The sequence below is a fragment of the Zingiber officinale genome, chromosome 7B (genome assembly GCF_018446385.1).
Source record: "Zingiber officinale cultivar Zhangliang chromosome 7B, Zo_v1.1, whole genome shotgun sequence".
Lineage (NCBI taxonomy): Eukaryota > Viridiplantae > Streptophyta > Magnoliopsida > Zingiberales > Zingiberaceae > Zingiber > Zingiber officinale.
Genome location: NC_055999.1, coordinates 115,065,729 through 115,092,903, shown reverse-complemented (window position 1 = coordinate 115,092,903; position 27,175 = coordinate 115,065,729). Strand labels below are relative to the sequence as shown.

General features: G+C 35.5%; 2 protein-coding genes across 4 annotated transcripts; one reads left to right on the top strand and one right to left on the bottom strand.

The window, feature by feature from the left end:
* Positions 1–1,712: 1,712 nt before the first annotated feature.
* LOC122007030 (protein STRUBBELIG-RECEPTOR FAMILY 5-like) lies at positions 1,713–22,345 on the bottom strand. 3 transcript variants are annotated; one of them, XM_042562790.1, is made up of 16 exons: positions 22,003–22,345; positions 21,402–21,534; positions 20,972–21,043; positions 20,811–20,876; positions 20,453–20,524; positions 20,296–20,367; positions 15,580–15,651; positions 15,440–15,505; positions 14,885–14,950; positions 14,547–14,803; positions 8,422–8,693; positions 4,353–4,618; positions 3,441–3,561; positions 3,207–3,343; positions 2,531–2,687; positions 1,713–2,132 (listed from the first exon to the last, which is right to left on the bottom strand). In XM_042562790.1, exons 1-16 carry the CDS (start codon positions 22,088–22,090, stop codon positions 1,986–1,988), a joined length of 2,064 nt encoding a protein of 687 aa, XP_042418724.1. In that variant the 5' UTR covers positions 22,091–22,345; the 3' UTR covers positions 1,713–1,985. The 3 variants fall into 3 exon arrangements, with proteins under 3 accessions (XP_042418724.1, XP_042418725.1, XP_042418726.1); XM_042562791.1 differs by having other exon boundaries at positions 20,811–20,881; positions 22,003–22,339; XM_042562792.1 differs by lacking the exons at positions 21,402–21,534; positions 22,003–22,345 and having other exon boundaries at positions 20,983–21,043.
* A 581-nt stretch (positions 22,346–22,926) lies between these two features.
* Positions 22,927–26,430, top strand: LOC122007031 (maltose excess protein 1-like, chloroplastic). Its single transcript, XM_042562793.1, has 9 exons — positions 22,927–23,148; positions 23,226–23,378; positions 23,466–23,756; positions 23,906–23,995; positions 24,785–24,886; positions 24,978–25,096; positions 25,470–25,532; positions 25,614–25,675; positions 26,116–26,430. Exons 1-9 carry the CDS (start codon positions 22,954–22,956, stop codon positions 26,196–26,198), a joined length of 1,158 nt encoding a protein of 385 aa, XP_042418727.1. The 5' UTR covers positions 22,927–22,953; the 3' UTR covers positions 26,199–26,430.
* The last annotated feature ends 745 nt before the right edge of the window (positions 26,431–27,175 follow it).

The following is a 27,175-nucleotide window of genomic DNA, read 5'->3' as shown; positions in this document are numbered from 1 at the left end:
TTGGGGTAGAGTTTGTTATTAGAGAGGCATCGTTCGATTCTTGGCATGTATGAATACTGCTTTGGATTATCTCATGAGGGTCTAGGAAGATCACTCGATTAAGGCTGAATAGCCTCCATAACAGACTCGGCCTATCTGGTTGGCTTCACTTTGGCAAATCCAAGACACGGGATCCGCTCTATATTAGAATTGAGCATCTTGAAATTCGATAACCTGTTAAAATGTGGGACAACAATCCTCTATAAATATTGAAGTCAAAAGTATGAACATCATCACCGGTAATCAACCTTAATCTCTCTATTCTTTTCTCTTTCATTATTATTTTTCTATCTCCCACGACTTCACGATGACTTTAAGGATGTATTTGATTCAAGTCATCATGTATAATCTTGATTATGTGATTACCAGGTAATCATATAACCAAGGTTATAGGAAATAAAACATAATCAAATGTTATTTGGTTCAACTTAGGTAATGCAACAAAAACTTGTTTGTTTGAAGGTTTTAATGAATACCCTAGTTTAATATTTTACCGTATTACCCTCAGTTACAAAACCAACTATACATAATATTATTATTATTATTTATTTTTTTTTTAATGTTTTTTTACTTTTCTTTTTCCAGTATATTTTTTAACTTTTTTATGTGTTTTTTTATTTTTTTATATTTTATATTTTATATTATTTATATTTATTTTTTACATTTTTTAAATTTTAATTTTAATTTATTTATTATTATTTTTTTTTTTAAAATTTTTAAAAAAATTTTAAAAAATTTTAAATTTTTATAATTTTTTTTTAAAAAAATAATTTTTTAAATTTTTTTACAATTTTTAAATTTTTTATTTTTTATTTTTAAAATTTTTATTTTTTTAAATTATTTATTTTTAAAAAAAATTAAAATTTTAAATTTTTTAAAATATATTTTTTTTTTTTTACATTTTTTTTTCTTTTTTTTTATGTTTTTTCTTATCGGAGGGTATTTTTGGTAAAAAAAATTCGTTAACCCCGGAATCAATAAAAACCTTAGTCTTTTGAGATTTTCCGATTCCGGGCTACATGACCCTTTTGTTGACGTGTCGGACATGGAACATTACTTGAGAATCATCGAATACCTAAACCAAATAAGGTTTTTGTTGATAACCTTAGATGGATAACCAAGGTTATCAAGAATAATTCCGAACCAAACGCACCCTAAGTATTGGAGGGTCTTGCCGGATAACTTGGACACCTTCTGACACATGTTGATCAAAGTTTCGTGATCAATGTCCAATGAGGCAGCAGATTTCGACTGCATCAATTAACTGACACTATAACTGTTAGTTTTTAGTAAGTTATGTTTCTCAACTTGGCGTATATCTTTCGATTGGTAGATTGACTTAAGCGAGACAAAGATAGAAAGCGTTTTCAATGCGTTCGTTAGTCACATTTAAGCTTTATGCCATAAAAGTATAAATTGAGTTCATGCATAGCTGATCAAGTTTAGGTAATATTAAAATTTGATGATGGGTACCTGGAAGGATTCTCGATTGGGCTAAAGAACACACGCAGATGCGGTATGGTGGAGAATGATAGAAATCAAAAAGACCAGTCACACGAGTATTCAGAATTCAAGCTTGCACACGGGGATAGATAGGCGATATTCGATATTGCACAAGTAATGGTGTAATATGTACCCAATCAATCAATCGTCATGCCCATAAATTACTGCACATCTAGAATAGAATAAAATTTCCTCTAGAAAAGTCAAGTGTGATCTTCATAGGAATTTTCAGACAATCAATTACAAACTGCAAAAGTTCAATCAGAATGTGTGAGGATACTTTGTTGAAGAGAAAAGACCGAGTACACAAGCTGACAAGCATGAGCTTCATGGTCTTTCTCAGACAAAATGGTGTATCAAAACAACAGCTCAAGTGACTATTCTTAGTTGATCGAAATGATGCTTGAGAGACTTGAGGGAATTCAATGAGTTGAAGACTTTCCTCAGTAGTATCCATCGGAATCTTCACTCCTGGTGGAGTGAGAGTTGGTTAAATCTCCACCCATCCTCTTGTTGATGCTGGTGCGCTGAATGCATCGAACCAGCACCTGCACTACTTCGGACATTGCAGGCCGGAACGCAGGCTCTGACTGCATGGATTCAAAAGAGGAATGAAGTAAATTGATTTTGTATGCAAAATACAACAGATGCCATTAGAACTGAAAGCTTTTACATGTTGTCTTAGAAAAATCTTATGGTAAACTGCTAAACGAATATTGGATTTTATATGCATCAAGCCGTAGTGATAGGTTTAGAGCACACCAGTGCCTCTTAGCTAGACAGTAAATCAGATAGGCATTGTTCCAAAAGTTTAGGAAGCTGTTGAAAAAAGAAAAAAGAAAAAAGAAAGTAAACAAAGATCTCATTGATATAGTAATATATTGCAACCTATACCAAGCCCTTTAGAGTGTGGCATGAAAATTGCCCAACCATAGTCAAGGTTGAAGTGCAGCAGAATACAAATACATACTAGTTTAGAATGCATTACCTGGATACATAGAGCAATTACATCAGCAAATCGGGACAATGACTTTGGTGGGTAGAGCCCCCGGAGAGCAGGGTCAACCATCCCTGCCAAGGCATCAATATCATGTAGTTGTGGTGCTGCCCACCGAACTAATGACTGCTCTATTCTTGGCTTGGAACTGAAATTTCAAACAAAATGAGAGGTTTATATAGTGATGAAATAAATAGAAGGATAAGCAGTGAGTGAGCTTATGGAAGAATTGAGCTTGAAAAGTTAATCGAGATCTGCATACTCTGTAGTCAGTTTTATTCAATTCACTTTTCAAGTGTATCTGGTAGAAAAGGTAGGTACACCTAGAACAATGTAAAAGTTTAGTTATCTGACTCTCCAATTAAATGATCAACCGCCAGATCAGTTATGCATATTCAAAGATATGGATTGTTTTTCTCTCTCCCACTTATATGCCTCCATAATACTCAAATGTTCATTTGCAAGATTTAGATATTCTTGCACAAATGAAATGACAGTTGATACTTCTAGATTCGAAACCAATTTTCTAATTGTTCAGGATACCCCCGAGTTAAATTAGAATCAATATGGCTAATTTCAACTGACTGAATTCAGCTAAAAGGTTGAATTCCATCTCTGCATGTCAAAACACAAGCGACTATTCCTAACAGACAGCATGCTTAGTTACCTGTCAAAGGGCTTCCGACCTGTCAATAACTCCAACATGACCACTCCAAAGCTGTAGACATCACTCTTCAGCGTATAGGCAGAAGGTTTTGTGCATTCTGGAGCATTGTATCCAGGTCCCAAGTTCTCACTTGTATCCTGATGCAAAATGGTAAAGAGGTCAGAAAATCTGTCGTTTTGGGGTGTTAGAATGTCATGTCTGGTTGAAATGTAGTAAATAACATTTAGTTGAAACCTCAAAGAAGACTGATAAACCAGAGTCAGATAACCGTGGGTTTAGCTCGGCATCAAGCAAGATATTGGCAGACTTTATGTTCTTGTGAATCACAGAGGGGGAGCAGACCTCATGCAAATATCTGGATAAAGCTGATTGTCAGATGAGGATATGAAGATATAAACACTATGTTAGAAGATATTATGCTCATGAAATAAACTAATGAAATATTTCCAGTTGATCAAGCAGAAAGTAACTCGATCAAAGTTGGAAATTTTGTCAATTGAATATTGGTGGGCAAACAAACCAAGCAACCAGGCATCAACAAAGCCTCCATAAAGCATCTAGAGGAAGTTCTAAGATCAATCATGCAAAGACTCGTGAAGACTGGTGAAAAAGATGCAATTAGACATAATTAAAGATGGTGAGCAGTATGATCTTAGTGCTGCTTCATATATATTTTTATTTAGTTTAAGTTTTAGTTTTTAGATTCGATAATATGATAGAAAATTAACAAAAAAAATTCAGTCTTACTAGTCATCTTTGGTTGTCAAAAGGAATAGTATTTGCAGAAAACTTAGGCTTTCAAAACATTAACTCACATGAAGAGTATGGCAGTATTCACAAAAAATGAAAAAATAAAAAAGACCATCTACTATTAAAAAGGTATATATTGGAAATCCTAAAGAAAGTTCCAAATTTTTTTCATGATGTGAACTACAGATTGTAGAAGGGGTAAGTTGCAAAGTAAAGCATAGTGATTGTGTTCCATTATTTTGGAAACCTTGAGACTGAACTAGTGAACTTTTTTAGTCCTGCAACTCCAAGTATGTGAGATTTTTTTCACACAAAAAAATCACTAATATTTAGCTACTCAGTAGTCACAGAAATCATATTTTTTCTAAAAATGAGATCTTAGGAATATAAACTTACTCTACAGCACGAGCAGTCCCAAGAGCAATTCTTACTCGAGTGTCCCAAGTCAATGGTTTGCTATACTCATCAGATAAATGCAAAAAACCATGAAGAGAACCATTCCACTGGTACTCATAGACTAAGCATTTGCACCCAGATTCTGAGCAATAACCTAAAAGCTCAGACATGTTAGGATGATGCAGCTTCGAAATGTCTGACACTATTTCCATGAAGTCATAAGTTCCAGCCAAATTCAATGTTTCTATCTTCTTAACAGCCAAAACCTGAGAAAGCATTGTAAGACACCAACATTTCAACCACACTTCTGACAGAAAAAAAATATCCAAAAGGAGATTAACCACACTAAAACCAGCACTTGTAAAATACGAGGCATAAAAGGATAGCAGAAATAGATAAATCATCTAAGAACAACTATCATGGCAAAAAGAATATTTATACATCATAGGAAAGACAAATGCCATGTTTACATTCCATATCTCCACTAACAATTTAAATAAGAAACACATTGCCACAGGAAGACTGAACGTCAAGCATCACTTATAATGAGAAGGCAAGACAATAATTTTTTTTGCAAATGCCCAATGCTATATAAGTGTCAACATCAACATTAATTAATGTCCAAACCATTAAGGTAGGAGCTTATTCCTACAAAGCTTCCACAAAGATCATCCAACATGTCATCAGTCAATGCTGTAGGGTAACCAATCAGTTGTAGAATAAAAAAAACGTTGATACCTAACTAATTGAGAAATTCTTTTCTCTTCTTTATCATTTCTATTTTTACTCACCTAACAAATAAAACAGAAGGAAATCATTTCAACTAAAATCATGCATTCTAAATAAAATAATATTGATTCTAGATACAAATTTATATTATCTTGCCAATTAAACTTATTCTTCTTCACTTGAGTCTCAATTGAGTGAGTTTAGTGTAACATCTATACATTGGGTCTAGGGTTATTGTTGAGACAGTTGAAATTTAACAAACGATTAATAAAAAATGTCTTTAATCCCGAATACAGCATGCATCTTTATAGGGATTTATAATTGAGGCACTCAATTATCTCTCCTTTGCTTTCCTCTTCCTATTATGTTCTGTCATGTAATGTTAAAGCCCAACACCAGTATCCCAATCCAGTAATATCACAAATTAGAAGTATTTTTTTGTTGATAACTTTATCTATGTAGGAATTAAATCTCTCTCTCATTGAAAACATACACCAGTATTATTCCTCAATTATAGTTCTAAAAATATCGTAGTTATTTTATCCCTTGCAGAACCCCATCATGTTTTTGAGCCCATTCAATCATCTGAAGTACCTCAAGTTCTCATACACTAGGTTAACCTACTGGATTTGGCCCTTTGCCTCTAGTAAACTCCTTCCATGACAAGAATGTAATTTGTTGGCGCAATCATGTCATAAGTGGTCGAGTTCAACAATGAGTTTTGACGTTTTGGAGCAAAAGATTTAAGTTAAGCTTACCTTTGTTTCTAATGTGTGTATGGAGTCATGCAGAAGATTTAGTAGAATACACACGAAGCTTGACTAGGCTGTGAAGTCATGCAGGGACTTGGTAGAATACACATGGAGCTTGACATGGCACGGCCAAGTTGGTTGGCTCGATGGCTCTCTGCTGGAGATTAGAAAATAATGAAATGGGACATCCATGGGACTGCAGGACGAGTAGCATTGATGTGGCATGATTGACAATTATTGAAAGGAAGTGAACTACGTAGATGAAAAGTGAAGCATGACATGTGGAAAGAGCCAAGGTTCGGTGCATCCGAGAGACTTACAACTAGAAGGGAGATGACTTCGTGAGCGAAAGTCAAGCTGCAAAAGTAAACTCTTAAGTGAGTTGTGAGAGTTGAGTGACCTAATTTGGATTAGGATAGCACTAGACTTGCCAAGAGACAACTATTAGAATGGTCATAGTTAATGATTTAGTCAACTAAAGCTTGGACTCAATCGATTGGTGGGTGAGTCGACTAGCAATTGACTTAGGAGAGTTCATGGCTAAGTCGACTAAGCAGTCAACTAGTTTCTTGAAGGTGACCGTTGATCTAACATAGATAGGCTGCAATAGTAGGATGACTTAGGAGGTACAGTGGTGTAGTCATCTGATGCTGGATTGAGTTGATTGAAGTAGTTGTTGTCTTGGTGAGAAGACGAACGATGATAAGAAGAGGTTACTCAGCTAAGGAACTGAGAAGGAGAAAGCTAGTGGCCATTCATGAGTGACTCAATGAAGAGTCCTCAGTCTAGAGTAGGAACCGAGGGTTCTAAACCACATAAATTGGTTTGTTAGCATTGATTTGTATGTTTATTGTTTCCACTACATCTAACATTGTTTGATTGACCATGCTAAAGCATTAGCAAGAGTAAGTATTGTAATTTGTATATTGTGTTATCCCCCTCTAGACATTGCCCACAATCCCTCACGATCCTAACATACTCAAGTTGTTTAAGAAGGGTTAGTTACTCCATCTCATCTTAGGAGTGAGGGTAAATTCTTTGACAAGTTGTCATTTGTAACATAGTTAAAATTGCATTATTTTTCACATTTTCTAAAGTGTTGATCCATTCTCTATCCATTTAAGAGTGATCAGGTCCTCTTTTGTTTGATGATGCACAGGGAGATAGCAGAGAGATTTTTAGTGGTCCATTTACATGCATGAGTCGTATCATTTCCTAGCAGAAAAAAAGGAAAGTTGAAAGGACTAATAAGTTGTGATGTTCAAGGTTTAAAATCTCGAACTATGCTGAATTTGAACAGAGACACAGAAAAGCAGATGGTTAAAGCATTATAGTAATCTAGGTATTTGCAATATCATCGTACTGGTATTGTGGTGTGTCAAAAAAAAGTGAGGTTGAGACTTTGAAGGACATAAAAGCATTTCTTAGGCAAAAAGCAAGAATAGGTTTTAAAATTTTCAAATAAACAAGGAAAAATACATTGCAAATGCTTACTGGAATGTAGAAAATAATTGAATACTCAAAATAGAAATAGCATAACAGGAGAAATATGATGCACACTTATTCTAGGAATTCCCTCAGCAATGACAGCGATAACTCAACACTGGATCTGATCACAAAGAAAGCTTTAGTCTGTAGACCAAAATTCAAACACATCTCCATTTCAGAGCTATCTTTTCCTCTTGATAGGCTCCTAGCCCTAACTATAAGAAATAACTTATTCTCTGGTTAAGGCTAATAATCCACCAAAAAGAATTCTTGCATAAGTACTTATATTTTTGATTCTCTGAAAGAAAAATTAGTTTGATAATTTGTCCTTCATCATGATTGGTGATTAAATTGGTTACCACTTTTGGCAATCCTGAGCCAATAATTCCCAGCTTCCATCTTGATTTAATTTCTTTTTCTTATAGGAGGATGATTCAAACAAGACAACTTACAACATTGTCAAGAAAACAAATGGAAAAACCATTGAAAAATATTTTAAAATGACTTCAGCATAACATACCAATGAGGCAGCTCATTGCTAGTATTTCATCAGCATCATATAGCAAAATCAACTCTTCTTGGAAAGTGATAAGCTACCAAAAAGAAAACAAGATCCACATGAATACATGCAAGCCCCTAGGACAAATAATTCCCTGTATTTTTCCATCTTGATGATTTAATTTCCTGTTCTTCTAGGAGCATGATTCAAGCATGACAAGTTACAACATTGTCAAGAAAACAAATGGAAAAAACATTTAAAATAATTTTAAATAACTTCAGCATGACATACCAATGTGACATCTCATTGCTAATATTGTATCAGAATCAAATAGGAAAAACAGCTCCACATGGAAAGTGATAAGCAACCAAAAAGCAAACAAGATCCATATGAATACATGCTAGCCCCTAGGACATTTGCATGGTATTCTACTATTCTCTTCTATAAAATTAACCAACTTGAAAAACATTTTTAAGTAATTGCAAAATTATTACTGTCCTTTGTATTTGGTCCATAATAAAGAGTATGAAAGAAAGATAGTAACTTAGAGACATTTCTAGTAAATAACTAAATATACTAAATTATCTGAATATAAATATACCTTCCCATCAGAAACTGTTGCCTTGTATACTCTCCCAATACTCCCTTCTCCAAGAAGACTGCTAGAGTTAAAAAATCGAGTAGCAGCTTGCAAATCAGATGATGAATATATTGTGAGAGGAGGACGATCTGTGCTTCTCCGGGAATGAAACTTATTTGCAAACTCATTATCACTGACTGACTTGTGAGCATCGGTAGGAGCAGGCGCAAGTCCCAAAGAAGCTTCTTCCGTAGACTTTAAGTCAATTGAAGAAGAAGAAGAACCCTTAAGCTCTGCAAGCAGATTCACATCTGATCATTGGATGAGCAGAACCTTTTTATAGCAGAGAAAAAGAGAATCCCGAAGAAATTTTAGAAAGAAACATAATGTATATTGAAATTTTATCAGTTTACTTACAGAACTTATCAATCATAACAGTCAAGGCAACTGATTGCTGAGATGAACTTTTTTACAGGAAGGAAACATAATAAGAGCTATGTATAAATATGTAAGATGTAGGAGTCCATTTGTAATATTTCTGTATATAGATAGAAGGGGAATATTAAGGTTTGCATGGGGAATAATTTTTCACTTTAAATGTAGGGTATTGGAGGAAAGTGATAGTTTCTCTCTATTCCAACGCATCTTTCTCAAGCACCGATCACCTTGGCTTCATCTTCGTCCTTTTGCTCACATCAGCTATTGGTCCACAGCCAAAGTTGTTTTTAGCCATTGCTTTTGCAACGCATCACCGTCACCACCACTTCTCAGTAGTTCCTCATTTGCACACATGAGCATCCATTGTCGTTGGAATCATAAGCCGCTCCTCTGAGCATAGAGCTTGGAGCAGCACTGCTATCAGTCATCGACATCATGCGACTGCTGCATACCATCCGATGTGCTTTGCCAGTGCCTTGACGACTTTCCATCACTGCTGCCTCTACAACACTAGAGACATTACCTTTGTCGTCTTCCCTTCAAAGTTTCTTTTTCTTGGTGAAGCTGGCAAAGCATTCATCAGATATGATCACAGTCCAGCCTAAGTCCAGCATGTGATCTTCTCTGAGTGGACAATGATAACTTGTGCCAATCTATGTTTCCTCTTATTCCTGATGAGGCATCAACACTATGCTTGTGCCTGAACCACATTTGTGCCAGCAGCAAATTTCAGTCCTAGTTTCTGGGCCAGAAGTAGATTCCATCACAGACTTCTAACCCATATTTGATCCTGGCCCACTTTTATTGGGCCGACCCCTTTGATGACCAGATTATTATTTTAAGAAAAGAAAAAGATGTCAAATTCTCAAAGAGACAGAGAGTGAGGTTGAGGGGGTCACTCTGATGGCCAAGGTAGGCAATGTCTGCACTGGAAGATTTAGGCAGGTCAATAATACATGATAGTCTCTCCATGGCTTCCATCCTAGTCATCCATCTTCCACTACACAAGTAACTTAGTTATATTGTTGTTCTAGCAGAAGAGAATTCAAGGCTCCTTGATTCAAGGCAAGTGTCAATGCTTAATCTCAGCCAGTCACCTCATTTGCCCATGGAGGTATTTCTAAAGTTCCAAGGCAGCATAAAATGATTGCTTATACTTCTTAACAGTCATGCATGAACATATACCTTTTCGTGATCTAGAACTTACTACCATTATCTTTGCTTTGAAGATCTGGCATCATTATCTTTATATAACCATGCAAGTTTGAAGTATATCTTCATTCAAAATAAGTTGAATATACACAATAGAAGGTGGATTGAGTTCTTGAAGAACTATGCTTGCAGAATAGTTATCACCCTAATAACGCCAATGTTGTGGAAGACAATTTGAGCTAAAAGTTAAAAGGGATGATAGCATATGTCAGAGTGCAGCCACTCAGTTAGCCCGCTAATTTTCAGATTTGGACTTTATCGGGGCTGGGCATACTCAGCCTTGGTATTCCAGCCTCAATTATGATTTAATCTTTTGTAGTTGAGCAGATTAAACAATGTCAGTACATAGATTGAGTTCCTAAAGAATTATCATTGCACAATAGCTATCACGTTGATAAGGTAAATGTTATGGCAGATGCTTTGAGCTAAAAGTCAAAAGGGATGCTAGCATATGTCAATGTCAACCACTAAGTTAACCTGCTATTTTTTTGGACTTTATCAAGGTTGGGCAGACTCAACCTAATATTCTAGCTTCAATTATGACCATCATTTAAAATTTCAAACTATGCCAGAGTTTCGATTTATGACTATAATATTTCAGTACCGTACAGTGTCGTGCCGATATGTTTTTAAATACAAAATATATTAATTATTTTTTTTTATCAATATTTGATTGCTATATATGCTTATTATTTGAGTTATATTTGAGACGTTGAATGTTGAGTTTATGTTTTGATATTATCTCGTTAAATGCTTGATGTTTGATGTTTATTGATTAAAAGTCAATTTAGGGTTAATCCACCAAATAGACATGGAAAGATCAAGTAGGTTTAAACTAGAATTAATTTAGATTTATTTTAATCAGTTTAAAATTAGAACAAATTTAGATATAGAATAATTTATTAGTTCATTAGTAGTAGTATATTTATAAAATTAGAAATTATATAATATTTAATCTGTCTCCTACATCCTTAAAGGTTTTTTCTCTATATTTACCTAGTGGACGGATGAAGAAAGGAAAAAGATAATCATTCTTAAAGAGTTTTTTTTTTCTCTATTTACCTTCATGGATGGATGAAGGGGAAAAAATTAATGAATAAAGGAGGGGGAAAAAATTAATGGATGAAAGAGAGAGAGAAATAAGAAGGAAAAAAATAATAGGGGAAAGGAATTACCTTTTAAAAATAAAAAAATTGGCCTAAAATCTTAAATTGAAAAAAAAAAAGAAACCAATACAAAATGAAAAAAAAATCACAAGGTCACGAATGCAACCGCAACCCCGTGGAGTCGCCCGCAAAGGTCACGACAACCACCATGACATCACAAAGGTGACCATAAGGTCACGACAGCCATCACGACCTCATGAGGTCGTCATGAGATCGAGTGCAGGTATTGATGTTAGTGTCAGTCGATAGACGAAGTTTCTGCCCATATCAACCGACACGGTTCAATACTTATATCCATGGTTGTGAGTAAGCTATAAGGATGGTAAATTTCCCTCTATTAGGTGTCAAAATCCTTATTACCTCAGCTAGCATTAACCTTGAGTTTAGAGCATCAAAAATGCCATAATCGAACCCCCTAACTTGATAGAGATTCACCCTTATCTCTCTATGTTCCTTACTTTGATTACTTTGAAAGTATTTCCTGATATATTTTTAGCATCCTTACTCGTGTATAATATACTTGGTCAGTTGGTTATCATGCTTAGATATTTTCTTTGATGTTAACAAGTAAACGTGATTACAAATTTAAGTTATTAATGAAATATGATTTGAATAATGTATATCAACTTATTGTTGTGAGAACCTTGATAAAACATGCTTGCTAGTAAATTCTTCCTTAAGATGACATCAATAAATGCATGCACTAACTTAACTTCTTAGTATGCCTTTCACATCTCTAACTAGAAAATAAGTTAAGACATGTTAGGAATCAACACTGAGCATGGTTTGTCCTATGAGCAAAGAGATTGTATTGAAGCTTTTGGACTTAGGTCAATGTCAATTGGGTCCTATTATAGTCTTTACCACAAAACCATTACAACTAGCATATGGTTGGTATAGTCTTTACCTAACTCGCACAAGAACTTAGAGATGTTGAAGATTCTAGATGGTTGGGTGCTGCCTAATTGGAGAACGCATGAGTGGAGATATTGTAGGCCCATGATGATTGGGAGCTGTCAATGCCAAACTGGAGGCCCATGATGATTGGGAGCTGTCAATGCCAAACTGGAGATCACGTGGTTAAATAATTACAACTCTGAATGAGAAGTTGGTTGAAATGGTAATGTACAACCCTTTATGAAATATCATTAGAATTCCCACTAAAAATAGATGTAGAAGTGTGAGATGGAGTTGGGCTCATTTTGAAGTATATCTGTTTATTCTTTATTTATATATCTTTGGAAGGCTCTCCAACCAGTTTTATAAACAATCCTGCCCTACACTTTTGCTCCAAATCAATCTGAAACTAGTAGACGTGTTGAATCAAGTTATTAGGTGCATTGCTACTTTTTTGCTGACATTCCGATTAATGGAGTTGGAGCTTCTGTCAATCTTTTTGAGTTATATAGTTTTACCTCTTTAGGAATTATGTTTTTCATGTTTGAACATATTATATTTATTTCTGCAAGTAGGAGGTATGTTGTATAGTTAAATTGTTGTTCTGTATTTTTTTTTGCAATGAATCATATTTGAAATGTTAGTGTCACTTGAATATGATTGCTCTCGTAATCTTACTGCTTTGCATTTTATCTAGTGTTTCTGAGACATAATTTCTTGACCGAACACAAAGAGCATGTCAATGGAATCGTCTGTTATTGGTTTACTCATTCCTAGCCTTAGGAAAGAGGCACACTTGGAGCTTGCACTATTGGATACTCAAATGCATGTTTGAGTAAGTTCAGTGGCAGGATAAGATTTGCAAGCCAATTCCAGATAGCCAAATTCAAGGTTTGTTTGTTAATTTCTTTGGTAACCTTGTGCACCAATGTAAATATCATCACCTTAACACATTTTTTAAAGTATCCGCATATAATCCATGAAATTTCATCTTATATACTGGTAATGCATGCTAATTGTGATGCTGAAAGAACACTGCTATGTTCTTATTATACTAGTGTAGTTCAATGATATGACTCATGTAACACTGGGCTTCGAGACTATTCAGTGCCCAGCTGCATCATAATGTTAACTTCAAATTTTTCACACTAAATTATCATGGATCCATGTAAACATAACCAGCAGGTTTACTTCTAAACTTTAGTAAACTACATACTAAGAAAAGATCAGTTGTCCTACAGTCATCAATTGATTAGGAATTTAGGAATCCCTAGTGAAAATTGTGAAAAGCCCACTGTAACATATTTGATTCTCTTTCTCGCAAAATAGGAAGTATGTGCTGGGTTACACTACTACTGATGAAACAACTTTATATGTGCCATCAATTATATGAACATGAAAATTGGTTAAACAAGCTAGACAAAAAATTTGCAAACACTAAAAAAGGACAACCCAATGCATGAAGCTCCCGCCAATGCGGAGTCCCAGAGATGGGGTACACAGCCTTATCCTACATTGCAAGACGTTTCCACGAGATTTTTTTTTTTGCAAACACTGATGAGCTAAATTATGCACTGATTGAGAATTAGAAGTTTTAAGCAAGCTTCATAATTTCAGTGTTGATATCAGGCTCAAATGACACCATCTTGGTGTCATGCTTGCTAGCACTCATAGACAGAATGAGACAATTCAAACAGCGTTGACATTACTTTTGACTAATCCCATCCTTTTGATTCACTCCTATTTGGTTTACATCCAAAACAATAACATAACAATTTCATAGTCAATTAAATTAACAGTTCATAGAAACAACTAATACTATAAGACAAACATCTTAATCTATGATATAACATACTGCTAAGAATATCTCTACTAAAACCGTAATAGCAGGATAACACTAAATTGTCTTGTATTTACTTTGGCATATATATGAAGTTACATTAATTAAACCAACCTGTATATTTGATCGAGTAATTATTTGGAATGGATCTCAATTGGATTTAACTTGGCTCTAAATGATTATGTCCTGCTCGACATGAGCTAAAACTAATATTTATACAGCCCATTATAAGCAATACATGGGATCGGGATGGGTAAAAAATATAATTTTTAATCCATGTTTATTGGCCTTGATCAGTATAGATCACCCATGCTAACTAGCACTAATATAAATTTTGAACTATAGTTGTAAGAACTGAGCAAATGGTGTCTTAATGGTAAACACACTCTCAATTTAAGTTTCAAGAGAAGAAGCCAAGGAAGAAATTTGCAATAAGTCATAGTTTCACTGCTACACTCAAATCTCCTAGAAGAGCAACTACACAACAATGTTAGTGTAGCTTCTTGAAAATAAAGAGCTCATATAGTAGCAGTTATAACTTATAAGACAATATAATGACTCCAAAGAACTAGCATAGCAAAGTCCATACGTACCATTATCTACTAGAGGTGTACTTGATCTGTTCTGGCTATATTGATCAACAATATAATGAGATGAAGCTGAAGATCTTCTCTTAACAAGAGCCATTAAAAGAAGAGCCAATACTAACACGGCTATAACTGTCACAACAATGGCTGCAGCTTTCATACCAGAATTCTGATTTCCATCATCGGCTGTGGATGAGCTTATATCTCCAGCTTTAGACATGCCTGAAGGTGCTGGGCTAGATGACCAGGAATTTCCATCTATTCTATAAAAGAAAAAGTAATCATCAGAAGAAAAAAAAAGAACAAAATCCACACAAAAAAAGCTTAAAACCACTGCCACTCACTTGAGGTTATGTATACTTTTCAATTTGTTTGGAATCCAACCTGTAAACTGGTTGTTTTGAATATTCCTGACAGTATAATGAGAAATATGGTTAAAGATTGGTGAGTATGCAAATGTAAAGCAAACAAAAGATAAACAATAAGAAAAAACATAATGTTCTCACATGAAATTTATATAATTTCACATAGTAAACATAATTATTAAATTATGAGACCCTTGTATCATTATTGTAAACCAGACTTTCCATTGCCTTGAACAGCATTCATAAGCATCATTTGGACTCAAGCATCCGAGAGATGAATCAAGATAACAATGTTAACTTGATAACTCCAACAAAATGATGTTAATTTCTCCAGCACATATTTCACAGCTATGAAAATCCACATAATTTCATATTCAACAGGAGCAGACACAAAATTAGCTCCCAAGAAACTTTCTTTTAGAGTAATTGAATAACAAACAGAAAGTAGTTGTACTTGAAACTGCATATTATATACTTCTTCAACTAGAAAAAAAGAGCATCTAAACATGACATGACTATCATAAAAATACTTACAATTCTTCAAGAGAAAGATGGGCAAGCACACCTATTGAACCACTAAATTGATTGTTCTGTAATAGCCTGAAAGTGAAATACAAATAACATCAGATGTAAAAGACAATAGCTTAGGTTGAATAAAATTTCAAGTTCCTTACAAATTTTTGAGATCAGAGAGGGATCCACAGCTTTGAGGTAGGTTTCCTGAGAATTGGTTGTATGAGAGATCCCTGATAACAGAATTTGAAATTGGTAACAGAGAATATGACTGTATGCACAGAATTCATAGACAAATAACTGGCATGCAGATAGCATAACCATTATCAAGTCAAACAAAAGTATCATTTAATCTTATTGAAGCTGGAGGGAAACTTATCCAAAGTGGAAGAACCAAATTTGCAATATTTCCAAATGACAGCATATGGTGGTCCACAATCATTTCTTGAAGATTCATGAGAGCCAACATAGCAATCAACTAGTTGGACAAAAAAGAAAAGTGTATAATAGGTGAATTCCACCTTGACATGTCTAGAAGCAAAATACATGAGTATTTCTGTTTCTAAATATTTAAAATGAAACTATAAGAAAAATCTAACTGCCATTTATCCTTTGCATTATTAGCACTCCAGTTCTTTCTAAAACCCTTACAAGCCTTAGATTGCAAATAACTTAATGGAATAAAATCAACACATTAACCATCACTTACCACTATATATAATTAAATCTTACATGAAAATTTCTCTAATAGGTCATGATCTTATGTTTGTTGGTAATCTTAAGCTTAGGCTTTCTTCTACTACAATCCCTGAGGAAACCACGAGTTCAATATAACAACATGATCTTCCTACAAACCTAATCTGTCTATTCATCTCCCTACATCTCACACAAACCCTTCCCTACCTCAGGCATGTCTCCCAATTTTATTGTAGCATACATTGTTTTCAAAAACCTCCACCGAAGTCGCTTATGCATCCCCTAGTTTATGCAGTGCGAAACCACATGACATATGTATTCAATCCCTAGCTCATTTAAAGCCCAAATCATGTTTAGTTAAATATTTATATTAGAATAAACCAATTTTGTTAAATAGATGAGAAATTGAGAAAAATTGATGTATTTCTTAGCTCAACAATAATTTTCTTATTATACGGATTATTGTTGATTAATATGATCTTTGCTTAAATTCAACATTTATAAATATTTACATTTTATAAATTAATTATGATTATTAACTTTTTTAAAAAAGTTTTTTATATAAATTTTTCTTATTAAAATTGCATAGATTGATTAATTTGATTAATTATATAGTAGATGCAAATACATACAATTTTTTGAGATATTATTGTCAATGTACTAGATATATATTATCATCAATAACCAATGTTAATTTTTAATTTTATTCACATTGCCAATGCGAGATCTTATCCAAATAAGATTTATTAAAATGAATGTCATAGGGTATTAGTGAATAATGAGGAAATAAAAGAGCACAAGAGGTATTTTTGTCAATTTTTTAATGAAAGTTTAGATGATCAACTTAACTTAGGTAATTTAGGTAGATCATAGAAGTATAAAATTTTAAATTTTTATAGTAAAATTCAATTTTTAGAATAGAACGGGCCTTACTGGGATGCAAAATGGTAAAGTAGTTGGACCATATGATATTCTGATAGAGATATGAAAGTGTCTGGAAAGGAAGGTATTGAATGACTTATAAAGTTATTGAAACGAAAAGAAATATCTCATCAGTAGAGGATATCCCCTTATATAAATACAAAAGAGATGTATAAAATTATATGAATTATAGGGGTATTAAACTAATAAATTATACCATGAAACTTTGGAAAAGAGTAATAGAAAATAGACTAAGGAAGGAGATCATGGGGATCGAAAATCAATTTGGATTCATAGTTGGAAGGTTGATAATAGAAGTTATACATCTTCTTAACCAAATAATTGAAAAGTATCGAGACAAAAACAAGACTTACACATGGTATTCATTCACATGGAAAAAGCTTACGGTAGTCTTGAGGAAAATTATGTAGAGAATTTAAGAAAAGAAAGGTGTTAGCATAGCGTATATTGAAATAATTAAGGATATATATGAGAATGTAATGATAATAGTGAAGACTCTAGACGGATTAACTGAAGTGTTTCTTATAAAGATAGAATTACATCAAGAATCAGCTTTAAGTCTCTATCTTTTTACACTAATCATGGATGAACTCACCGGACACATTAAGATATGTTACCATGGTGCATGTTATTTGTAGATGATATTGTTTTGGTAGATGAGACACGTGAATGAGTAAATGTTAAACTCGAATCTTGATAGGAAATATTGTAAATGAAAGTTTTAGGCTCAGGAGAATCAAGACAAAATATATAAAATTTAAGTTTAGTAATATTAGACGCAATAAGGAAATATTAAGATAGGAGATGAAGAGTTGTCTATAACTAAGTGTCAGGTGTTCTTAGTAATCTAAAATACCTCTAAAACTTAAAAGGAAGTTATATAAAATAGTGATTAAGTCTGCTATGTTATATGCAGCTAAATGTTGGGCTATAACTCGACCACACAAAAAGAATATAAGAGATGAGGATGTTAAGATAAATGTACGAACATACGAGATGGACAAATAAGAAATGAGAATATAGAGAGAAAATTGGGGTTGCATCTATTGATGGAAAACTCCGAGAGGCACATTTAAGATAGTATGAGCATGTACTTAGACGACCAATAAATACTCTAATTAGGTGATATAAAATTATAATAAATATACACATTAAACAAGGAAGAGGAAAACTAAAGAAGACTTGGTTGGTAATGATAAAATAAGATAAAATTTATTTAAATATAGATGATGATATGTCGTAGAAGAATCCATATAATCGATCACACCTAGTGAGATAAAGTTTGATTGTTATTGCTATTGTTGTATTCACATTGCTAATGCACCCACATAAGGATGTTGCATTTGTGTTATGCAATAGCTCAACTACATTTTGCTTATAAACGTTTTTCAAAACTTGATTTTAAAAGAGATGAATCAATTAAAGTGAAGATATAAAAGGCAAAGTAGGACTAAAGAAACATTGTTAATATAATAAAAATAATAATTTAACTAATTGAAATACTACTATTGACATCGCTTTGCATGGAACTCAATAAAGATAGGATTCATATAGCTGACTCCAACTAATTGTAAAATACCACTTGAAGATTATAATGCAGCATGCCCCCTACCTTTCTTCCTAAAATTGTGGAACATATTCCATCCTTGAGCTCGAGTATTTTGATCATCTTCCTAATTTAGGTCACCTACCGTCAATTCCATCAAGTTCTTCCTCAATTTGGACTCCCTACCCTCATGCACTCTAAGCATCCCCTAACCCCTTAACTTTCCATCAATCACTCGATCTAAACTACCTATCCTCAAGTATCAAAGTCGCCTAGTATGACTAAACTTGCACACTTGAAGAAGCCACAAGGAAATGGCATGCCTAGTAAGAGGAAATATCATAGATAGAGAGGGACTGTAAATCGTGCTCATGGAAATTGCAAGAGTCAACATCAAACTGGTTTGCACATGTGGAAATCACAGATGGAAATGTTGGTAGCAAGCAATCATGCGTGGAGATGCCACATGTGAAGGCCACAAGCAGAAATCATGGAGAGGGCTAGTTGGATCACATGCAAAAACCAAGTCATGCATGAAGGCCACATGTGGAGATCATAGTTGTGTATGTTGTCATTTGATAATGTGGATGGCAACGAAAGTAGATGAATCACACACAATAGAATAGAAATGTGTATTCCGAAGCACAAGATGGAGGGGGAGTGCATCTTACACGGTGCAATGTGATGCTACTAGATGTGACTGGGGAAGGTGTCATCTCACTAGCGGCATAGGGAAGAGAGTAACAAGGTCACTTACTAGCGCACAAAAGGAATAATGGGAAAGAGGAGCAATATTGCTTACAGGAAAGATGTAAAAGAGAGGAGATGTGGATAAGGGGAAGCTTGGTGGGTGGCCTCCCCCTTAGGGAATTTTTCTTCTTTGGAAAATCCTAACCCTAGAAGGGGGATCAATACCATAAAGTATTGCATATAATCAAGTGACCATAAAACCCAAAATCTAGAACTACTAATCTAGGACTAAATCTACTACACCAATAATTCTATCAATATATTCCTCTAAAAAAGCCTCAAGCTTGAAGTAAAAACAAATAAGTCTCAAAGTGAACTATTTGTCACAGTGTATGTCGATCTCAACATACTAATGCCAAAAATCATTGATAGAGATAAAGGAAGCACATTCATCCAATGTTTGATTTGATCTCACTAACTAGCAAACAAAAGCATTACCTTCAACAGAAAGGAATATTTTTATACCAAAAAAAAAATTGAAACAACCAAAAGAACTTCTAGAAGTTAGCAAATCTCCTAGAAACTTTGACTTGAATTATATGCTACAGAATCTTGATCTCAGCTTATATATACCAAAATCATGAATACATGCCCAGGAAACTAATATTTTATCCGACATTTGATTTTTTTTTGTTTCACAAACTAGCAAACAAAAGAATTATTTCAAGGGAAGGGAATATTTCAAAATGAATTTTAAAACAAAAAGGACTTTCCAGAAGATGGTGCATTGCCTAGGCACCTTAATGCTATAATCTAAATGTTTGTATCCATGGTTGTTTTCATCAAGTTTTGAAGGGAAAAAAATCTTGATTAAATTATTGGCAGAATTTTTGTTGTGATGAATTAGACCAATAAGAGAAACAGATTCATAGTTTTATTTATATAAGGAAACTACTTTAGCAGGTTTTATAAGTAAAGGAAATGAATCAACAGACTGTCTTACAGCAATGAGAGTCTATGAAGTGAACCAAACGTATCAGTCAACTGTCCATGAAGCTGGTTATGGGCAAGATTTCTGCATTAATTCCAACTTCAAATCATTAATGACAGAGAAGTTTACCATGCAAGGGAATATCCATTGAAAAAATGTAATCCCTTACAGGTACGTAAGATCAGACATCTGAGAAATTGAAAAAGGAATCCCTCCAGAAAATGTATTTCCACCAAGATCTCTGCATAAATGAAAAGAAATCCCAATAATCTGGCATGTGCATGGATGTCCAGTTATATATTGTTAGCCGTTTAAACATAAAGAGAAGCAAAACACACAACATATAAATGTTGCAAACATTATGATTCACTTGTTTTCAACCACGAACATAGGTCAAACTGACTTTATTGGGCAAAATTCCAGGTTTTACTTGACTCTGATAGTTTTCTTTCTTATACTAGAGGAAATAAATAGCTAGCTTGAAATAATTAGTAATAGATAAATAGCATGTTTTCAATGAGACTTACATATGATCAGCATTAGGTGGAAGCTGGTAAGGTACATCACCATTAAGATTGTTCTTGCTCATGTCACTGTACTAAGACAAAGAAAAAACATGTTAAGTTGCAAACCAATGTAGTTGAGCTGCAAACCAATGTATCTAGAGAAATAGCAAGTTAGTTCTCACAAATAAGTTACCGAAGTCATGCTCGACAGTTGGTAACCCAGTGTACCTGACAAACCAAGACCCGAGAGTTCTCTGATTGGCATCAAAAGAATAGATGCAGTTAACACCTCCAATATGTAGTGAAAAAATACAACCAACAGAAAAACAAAAATGTAGTGAACAAGAAAAAGAGAAGAAGAAGCCCAGCTAAGGGGTTGTTGATTTTTTTTTTCTTTGGAGAACAATTGTAGGGCAAAGGGAAAAACTCCTTGAAACAGGTGAATGCATGAGAGTGTGGAGATGAAGCGTATACAGAGAAAAGAAAGTAGAAGTTCTAGCTTCTACATAAATTTGTTACAGATTGCGTATAGAAAGGCAGGTGATAACTGAACTAAAACAACAAAAGTAACAAACATAAAAAACAAATCCAAGAAATATGAAAGTTCCTTACATTCTGGTCACGGATGAGCCAGAGCATGTGATGCCTTTCCAATCATCGCCACAAGGGTCACCTCCACTGGATTTCCATCCATTTAACTGAGAGGGGGAATTTAAGCTTCGAAACATAACATTCAAGGCAGAAACTGCAAAAGAAAGGGCAATAGCTTAGATCAAAGACGAACATAAAAGTATAAAAAATTAGAGCGGATAAGAACATTGCAAAACTAGAGTTTCAAAGCTTAGAAGAGAGGATCTCGCAGAAAACTTTTTTTTCCCCATAGTAATGGTGAGCATGCAAATAAATCCAACGTGTGGACAGGCACGAGCGAACACTAAGAAGCTAATCAAATGGGTAGAACATTGCATTTTCTCACATTCAATCAGAGGAATATGAAAAGCGATCGTTGATCGACCGGACTGGTACTGTAATCTACGAATCAAAAAGATTCCCTTTTGGCCTATTTTTTGTTATTCCAAAAAAAAAACATCAAATGGTTTCTTAAAAAAAACTACGCCATTCGACCACAATCAACGCAATTCCTATTGGATTCGCAGCCACGGAAGAACAAGACAAGCCCTAGAAACTGCAAAAAATCACAGGCATGGCTCACCGTCTGGCGGATCGGTTTCGCCTCGGACCGGCTTGGCGAGCGGAAGGGTCAGCAAGAGAATAACAAGGGGAATATGATAGAGATCCATCTCGGAAGGAGCAAATCTACAGATCGAACGATTTTTCCACCAGGAAGGGGATCGAGGGAGAGGTCGGTGCCGATGCTTCGGCAGGCGAACTCCCGGATGTCCCCGTGGGTTCCATTTGTCTCTCCTAAAATTGGGGCATTGGTGGAAGGGCTATCGAGGGGGGTGGTGGCGGTCTTGCAGGGCGCCATTGGAGCGGGTGGCAACCGACAACCGACGTCGCGGAGGTGCCGGGGAGCCTCTCAATTCCGGACCTTATATCATCGCGAAAAAAAAACAACGGTCCGGACTCCCGACCAGACCGATTTAGGCCGAGGGAGTTTTTTTTTAAGTCGCTTTTAAAAATATTTAATTTTATTCAAAATTATAGCTCAACTTCCATAATTTTTTTTTTTATCGAATTAGAGTCTATAATATTTTATTAGATTATTCAAGAATTATTTATGTAATTTTAATTTAAATATAATTAAATTAAAATCTGAGTAATTTAAAATCAAATTTAAATTTGAGTTATTTTGAATTATAATTTAATTATACTCGAATCAAGATTCAAATAATTTAAATTGAACTCGAACTTAAATATTATTTTGAACCGAGTTCATACTAAAATAAAAAAATAACTTTTAAATATTCTCTAGTTTTATAAAAAATACTATCTATTTTTTTTTAAATAGGCGCAGAAAATTAAACAAAATACTATCAATTTCTCAGATTGTGAAAGATTTACATGAACGTTCGGGATTTGAATTAGTAGAAATTAACGGTCTAGATGGGAGTGATTTGGAGGGAATCCCGCGGACCGACCTTATCAATTCTTCACGGCTCACAGTGTTCTCGGTGCTTTCACTTCCGCTCTTCCATCGGAAATGCTGCCGGCGTCGTCGCCGTCGGTTTCGCTCTCCGCCGCCTCTCTCAGCCTCCGCCTCTTAACCCCTTTAAACCATCCGTTCTATCCTCCCGCACATCGGGCGTTGAACTCCCGTAATCTCCGCATCCACCGCCGGCGCCGTCCCTGCCCCGCGGCCGCCTCTCGTACGACTTCGACACCGTCCTCCGAGGAGGTATGACTGGCCTAGGTCTGATATTTCTCCTCCTATTCCACCCAAAATGTCGTCTTTATGGTTCCGAACGCCATCAGGCCGCCGGGTTGCGGCAATGGGATACCCTCACAGCCAGGTTCGCCGGGGCTTCCAACATCCCTTTCCTACTGATTCAGATTCCCCAGATTCTCCTCAACTACAACAACCTCATCTCCGGCAACAAGGCTGCTCTTCTCGCTGTCCCCTGGCTAGTGAGCCGCCGCTTCTCCGTCGATTTAGTCCTTCGCCCAAATACTTCCGGTGAGGTTGATGATGAAATGCCGATGTTAACGTGGCAGGGGATGCTGACGGGGCTTCTTGGGAACATGACGTTGCTATCGTACTTCGCCAAGAAGAAGGAGGTGGAGGCGATTGTGGTCCAGACGCTGGGTGTCTTGTCGATCTATGTCGTCCTAGGGCAGCTCGCGATGGCCCAGGCCATGAGCCTTCCGTACTTCGCGGTTATCTCAGTGCTCGTGGTGTCGGGCCTCGTCTTGAACTTTGTGAACTACTTTGGCTGGCTAAGTGTCGGGCTGTGGCTGGTCTGGGAAGACTTCATTACGGTTGCTGGGATCTCTGTTCTTCCTCAGGTGAGCCCAGTTCAGCCTTTATGATCTGAGATTCCCATGCCAATCCAGTGAGAAAACTGTCGAAAATGCCTATTTAATACCACAATTGTCAGGGCAATTTTTTGCCTACGAATGATCCAAGTTATCGCAGTGTTTATTGGGATTTGCAGGTGATGTGGTCGACATTTGTTCCATTCCTTCCAAAAAGCATCTTGCCTGGAGTCATATCTTTTGTCATAGCACTAGGAGCTATTATCCTGGTATGCATCTTAGCCGGGCATATGTCATAGAGATTAGTTTACCATGCATTTTTACAGTTTATAGAATAACAACAAAAGCTGTACGTATCAACAATTTCTCTAGCCTTCCATTGAGCTTCAAAGTAATTGACAACAGCTTTAGAACTTAAAAATACTGAATATTTTGACCTTTCTAACTGTGTAAGTAAAATTTGCTTTGCTATTCATCTAACTGCGGATTTTATTGGCCATCCTTATATTCTGTTATAAACATTTTAAAATATTATCACACGAACATTCAGGCTCCTTCAAGGTAGAGCGGTTCTCTGTTTATCTTATTTGAAAATATATAGCCACTTCCCAAGATATCCAATGCTCAATAGTTAAATTCTTGTGAAAGACATACACTGTGTTCTTGTAATACATAGCCATTTGGAATAGCAAAGTAAAGAAGGCAGCTTGTTACTAGAAGAGAAGAATGCCAAGCAGTCACTGCTCAAAAGAAATCTGAACTGATTTGGCTGAGAACTGAACTGATTGAGCTACTGGGTGATTTATGTATAGCTTAGAGGTAGCGAGCAGTGAGCGGGATGATTGAGAATGTTTAATACCACAATCTATTATTGTCATTGAGTTTGCAGTAATTCACTTAAAAAATTTCCTTGTAAAACATTTTGCAATTTCTTAGTCTGTAGTAAAACAGGAAATAGACATTTACTTGCAACAATGCTTTGGCATCATTATCTTAAACATTTTAACTGTTTATGTTTTGTGGACAATGCTTGATTCTGCAGTAACTAAGACATGCAGGCTCGAATGAGGAAGCTCCCTGAGAAAATGGTGGCATTCATCAGGTCAATATCTGCATGGATTGCCACTCTATTGTTTATGTGGATGCCAATTGCACAAATGGTATGAGCAGGCTTTTCTTTATATCTATGTCAAGTTTACATCTTCTGTTTTCATATGGCACATCAATGCAGCTTAGTTGTTTCTGTTGCAGTGGACAACTTATCTCAATCCAGATAACATCAAAGGCTTATCTGCTTTCACTATCTTGCTTGGCATGATTGGGAATGGTCTTATGATTCCTCGTGCGCTATTCATCCGTGACTTGATATGGTAGATAATCTTCTCAATTATTCTCACTTCTCAGACGTTCACAGTTTTTTAATCTTATCCACTGTTTATTTTACCTTATGATGTTAATTTTTTTGCCCTTTATGAAGATCGTGCAAATAAATGTGATAGTGCTTATAGAGCATCTGCTTTGTACAATTCCCCTATAGGAAATTTGCTTGCGTTTATATATGAGAATGGTATTGTATGCTGAGGGTGGATATGACTGCATAGTATCGAATGCAATCATAGTTGATCTGAAATAGTAAAGGTTTGTGGATGCGAATATATCAAGGACTCATATGCGTGCTTGGAATATATTGTCATCCTTATCATGCATCCCGAGAAATAATCAAATATTCTTATGTGGGTTCAGGTTCACTGGAGCATCTTGGGCGTCGTTTCTACATGGCTGGGGTAATTTGGCCTGCATGTACTAGTAAGCTTCTAGCTCTCAAGCTTTAGCTTTGTGATTGGTGTGGATGTTCATTGTGATATTTCTTGAAATCTTATATTGCAGTTTCAAGAGTATCAGTTGGACTTTCTTCTTAGGTGCAACTTTGAGCTTATATATTTGGACAGGTTCTCACTTTATCTTTGGCATAAATTGTTTTCCGTATATTGCAATGATATGATACAAACTGCTCCTCGCCGATTGCCAATCAAATTGTGCAGCATTTCAAACACTAGTTTTGATGCCTCAACTTCTAACAACCATGCGATTTCTTTTATTAAATCCCCTTCTTGAAAGTTAAAGTTGTTTGGTTTTCTTTTTGACCAGTAGAATTTGTTTGTGCCAACTGTAGGAGCAGACGATAACTATGTTTTCCCTTTCTGTGTTTGGTATTTGAGAAAGCTGAATCTCGATATCGTAACTTGAAAAAGATTAGTTCACAAGTAACAAAGTTCATGAACTGAACAAGTTTCCTTTTGTTGATATGATACAAACTGTGCCTCTCCCATTACCGATCAAATTGTGTAGCATTTGGCTTACTTCAGTTTGTTGTTTCCATCGCAATTAGGAATAGCACTATGGAGAGATGGAAAAGTACATCAATACAGTTCGCCGCTGAAGTCATTGCAAGAACTGTTTTCTGCGACTTAACTGGTACTGCTTGGGAACTGACGCAGGTTCATTTACAGCCATCCAAAAGTCGCAACTCTCTCGCTTCTTATGCACCGAGCTTTTCATTTTGTTGTTCCTTTTAACTTTGTCGATGATTATTCCAGTGACTAGAGGATCATCTTGCTCATTGATGAGATTTCCTTAACTCCAAATTGTTCTTGGTTAGCAACCAGAGTTCCAGATTAATCTTATTTGTGTTCCCTTAATGCTATGTGTTGATTCAAACAGCTTCTCCTGCGGCATGCTAACGAGCTACGACTGTTAAACGTCACCTTGAAGATTTGGCGGTACAAAGTTATAACCACAAATGTGCATGGTCCTATAGTTGATAGTCTCAAAGGCTGTTTCTTTGAAGATGTTAGGAGGTGATTTCAATGTCACGCTATCTTTAGAAGAGATGCACAGCTACAAGACTATTCGGTATGCATTTCATGCCTAGTTCCAAAGGATCATTTAAGTTGGCGTGACCATTGAAATCCTCCTCCATCAATGGCTAAACCAGATAGATTATCAGTTGAGAAGTAGACGATCAATGGCTATCGGATCACCGTGTCATTCTATTTAATTCAGGCCTAAAGATCAAACACTAAATAGGTGCACAAGAGAGACGAAAACTGAATGTTGAGACGGGCGTGAGACATCGGAACACTCAACTTGCTTCGACCAGATGGTATCAGTGCAAACTTCTTAACTGGATGCTGGGATGTAGTTTAGCGAGAGGTTGTCCGATCAGCTGGGTAGAATCAACTATGTATATAGCACTCTGAAAGTATCACCCGACTCAATCAGTCTGACCAGTCAGCCACTGAAGGAAACTGCCGATCTTGATGGGCATGACCAAGCTCACCTGACTCAAATCTGCCTGACCAACCAGCAGTTTGTTTGGTTCTACTGACCTGACTAGCTCATCCAACCTTTCAAACTAATCGATCCACCCTACCCAAATTGCTTGATCA

Coding starts and splice junctions, on each gene's coding strand:
- LOC122007030 (XM_042562790.1), bottom strand. CDS start 22,090: ATGGATCTCTATCATATTCCCCTTGTTATTCTCTTGCTGACCCTTCCG. Junction 14,951..15,439: donor CATCTTTCTCTTGAAGAATT/GTAAGTATTTTT, acceptor TTATACTGTCAG/GAATATTCAAAACAACCAGT. Junction 14,804..14,884: donor AAAAGTATACATAACCTCAA/GTGAGTGGCAGT, acceptor TTTCTTTTATAG/AATAGATGGAAATTCCTGGT.
- LOC122007031 (XM_042562793.1), top strand. CDS start 22,954: ATGCTGCCGGCGTCGTCGCCGTCGGTTTCGCTCTCCGCCGCCTCTCTC. Junction 23,996..24,784: donor CACTAGGAGCTATTATCCTG/GTATGCATCTTA, acceptor TAAGACATGCAG/GCTCGAATGAGGAAGCTCCC. Junction 25,533..25,613: donor AATTTGGCCTGCATGTACTA/GTAAGCTTCTAG, acceptor CTTATATTGCAG/TTTCAAGAGTATCAGTTGGA.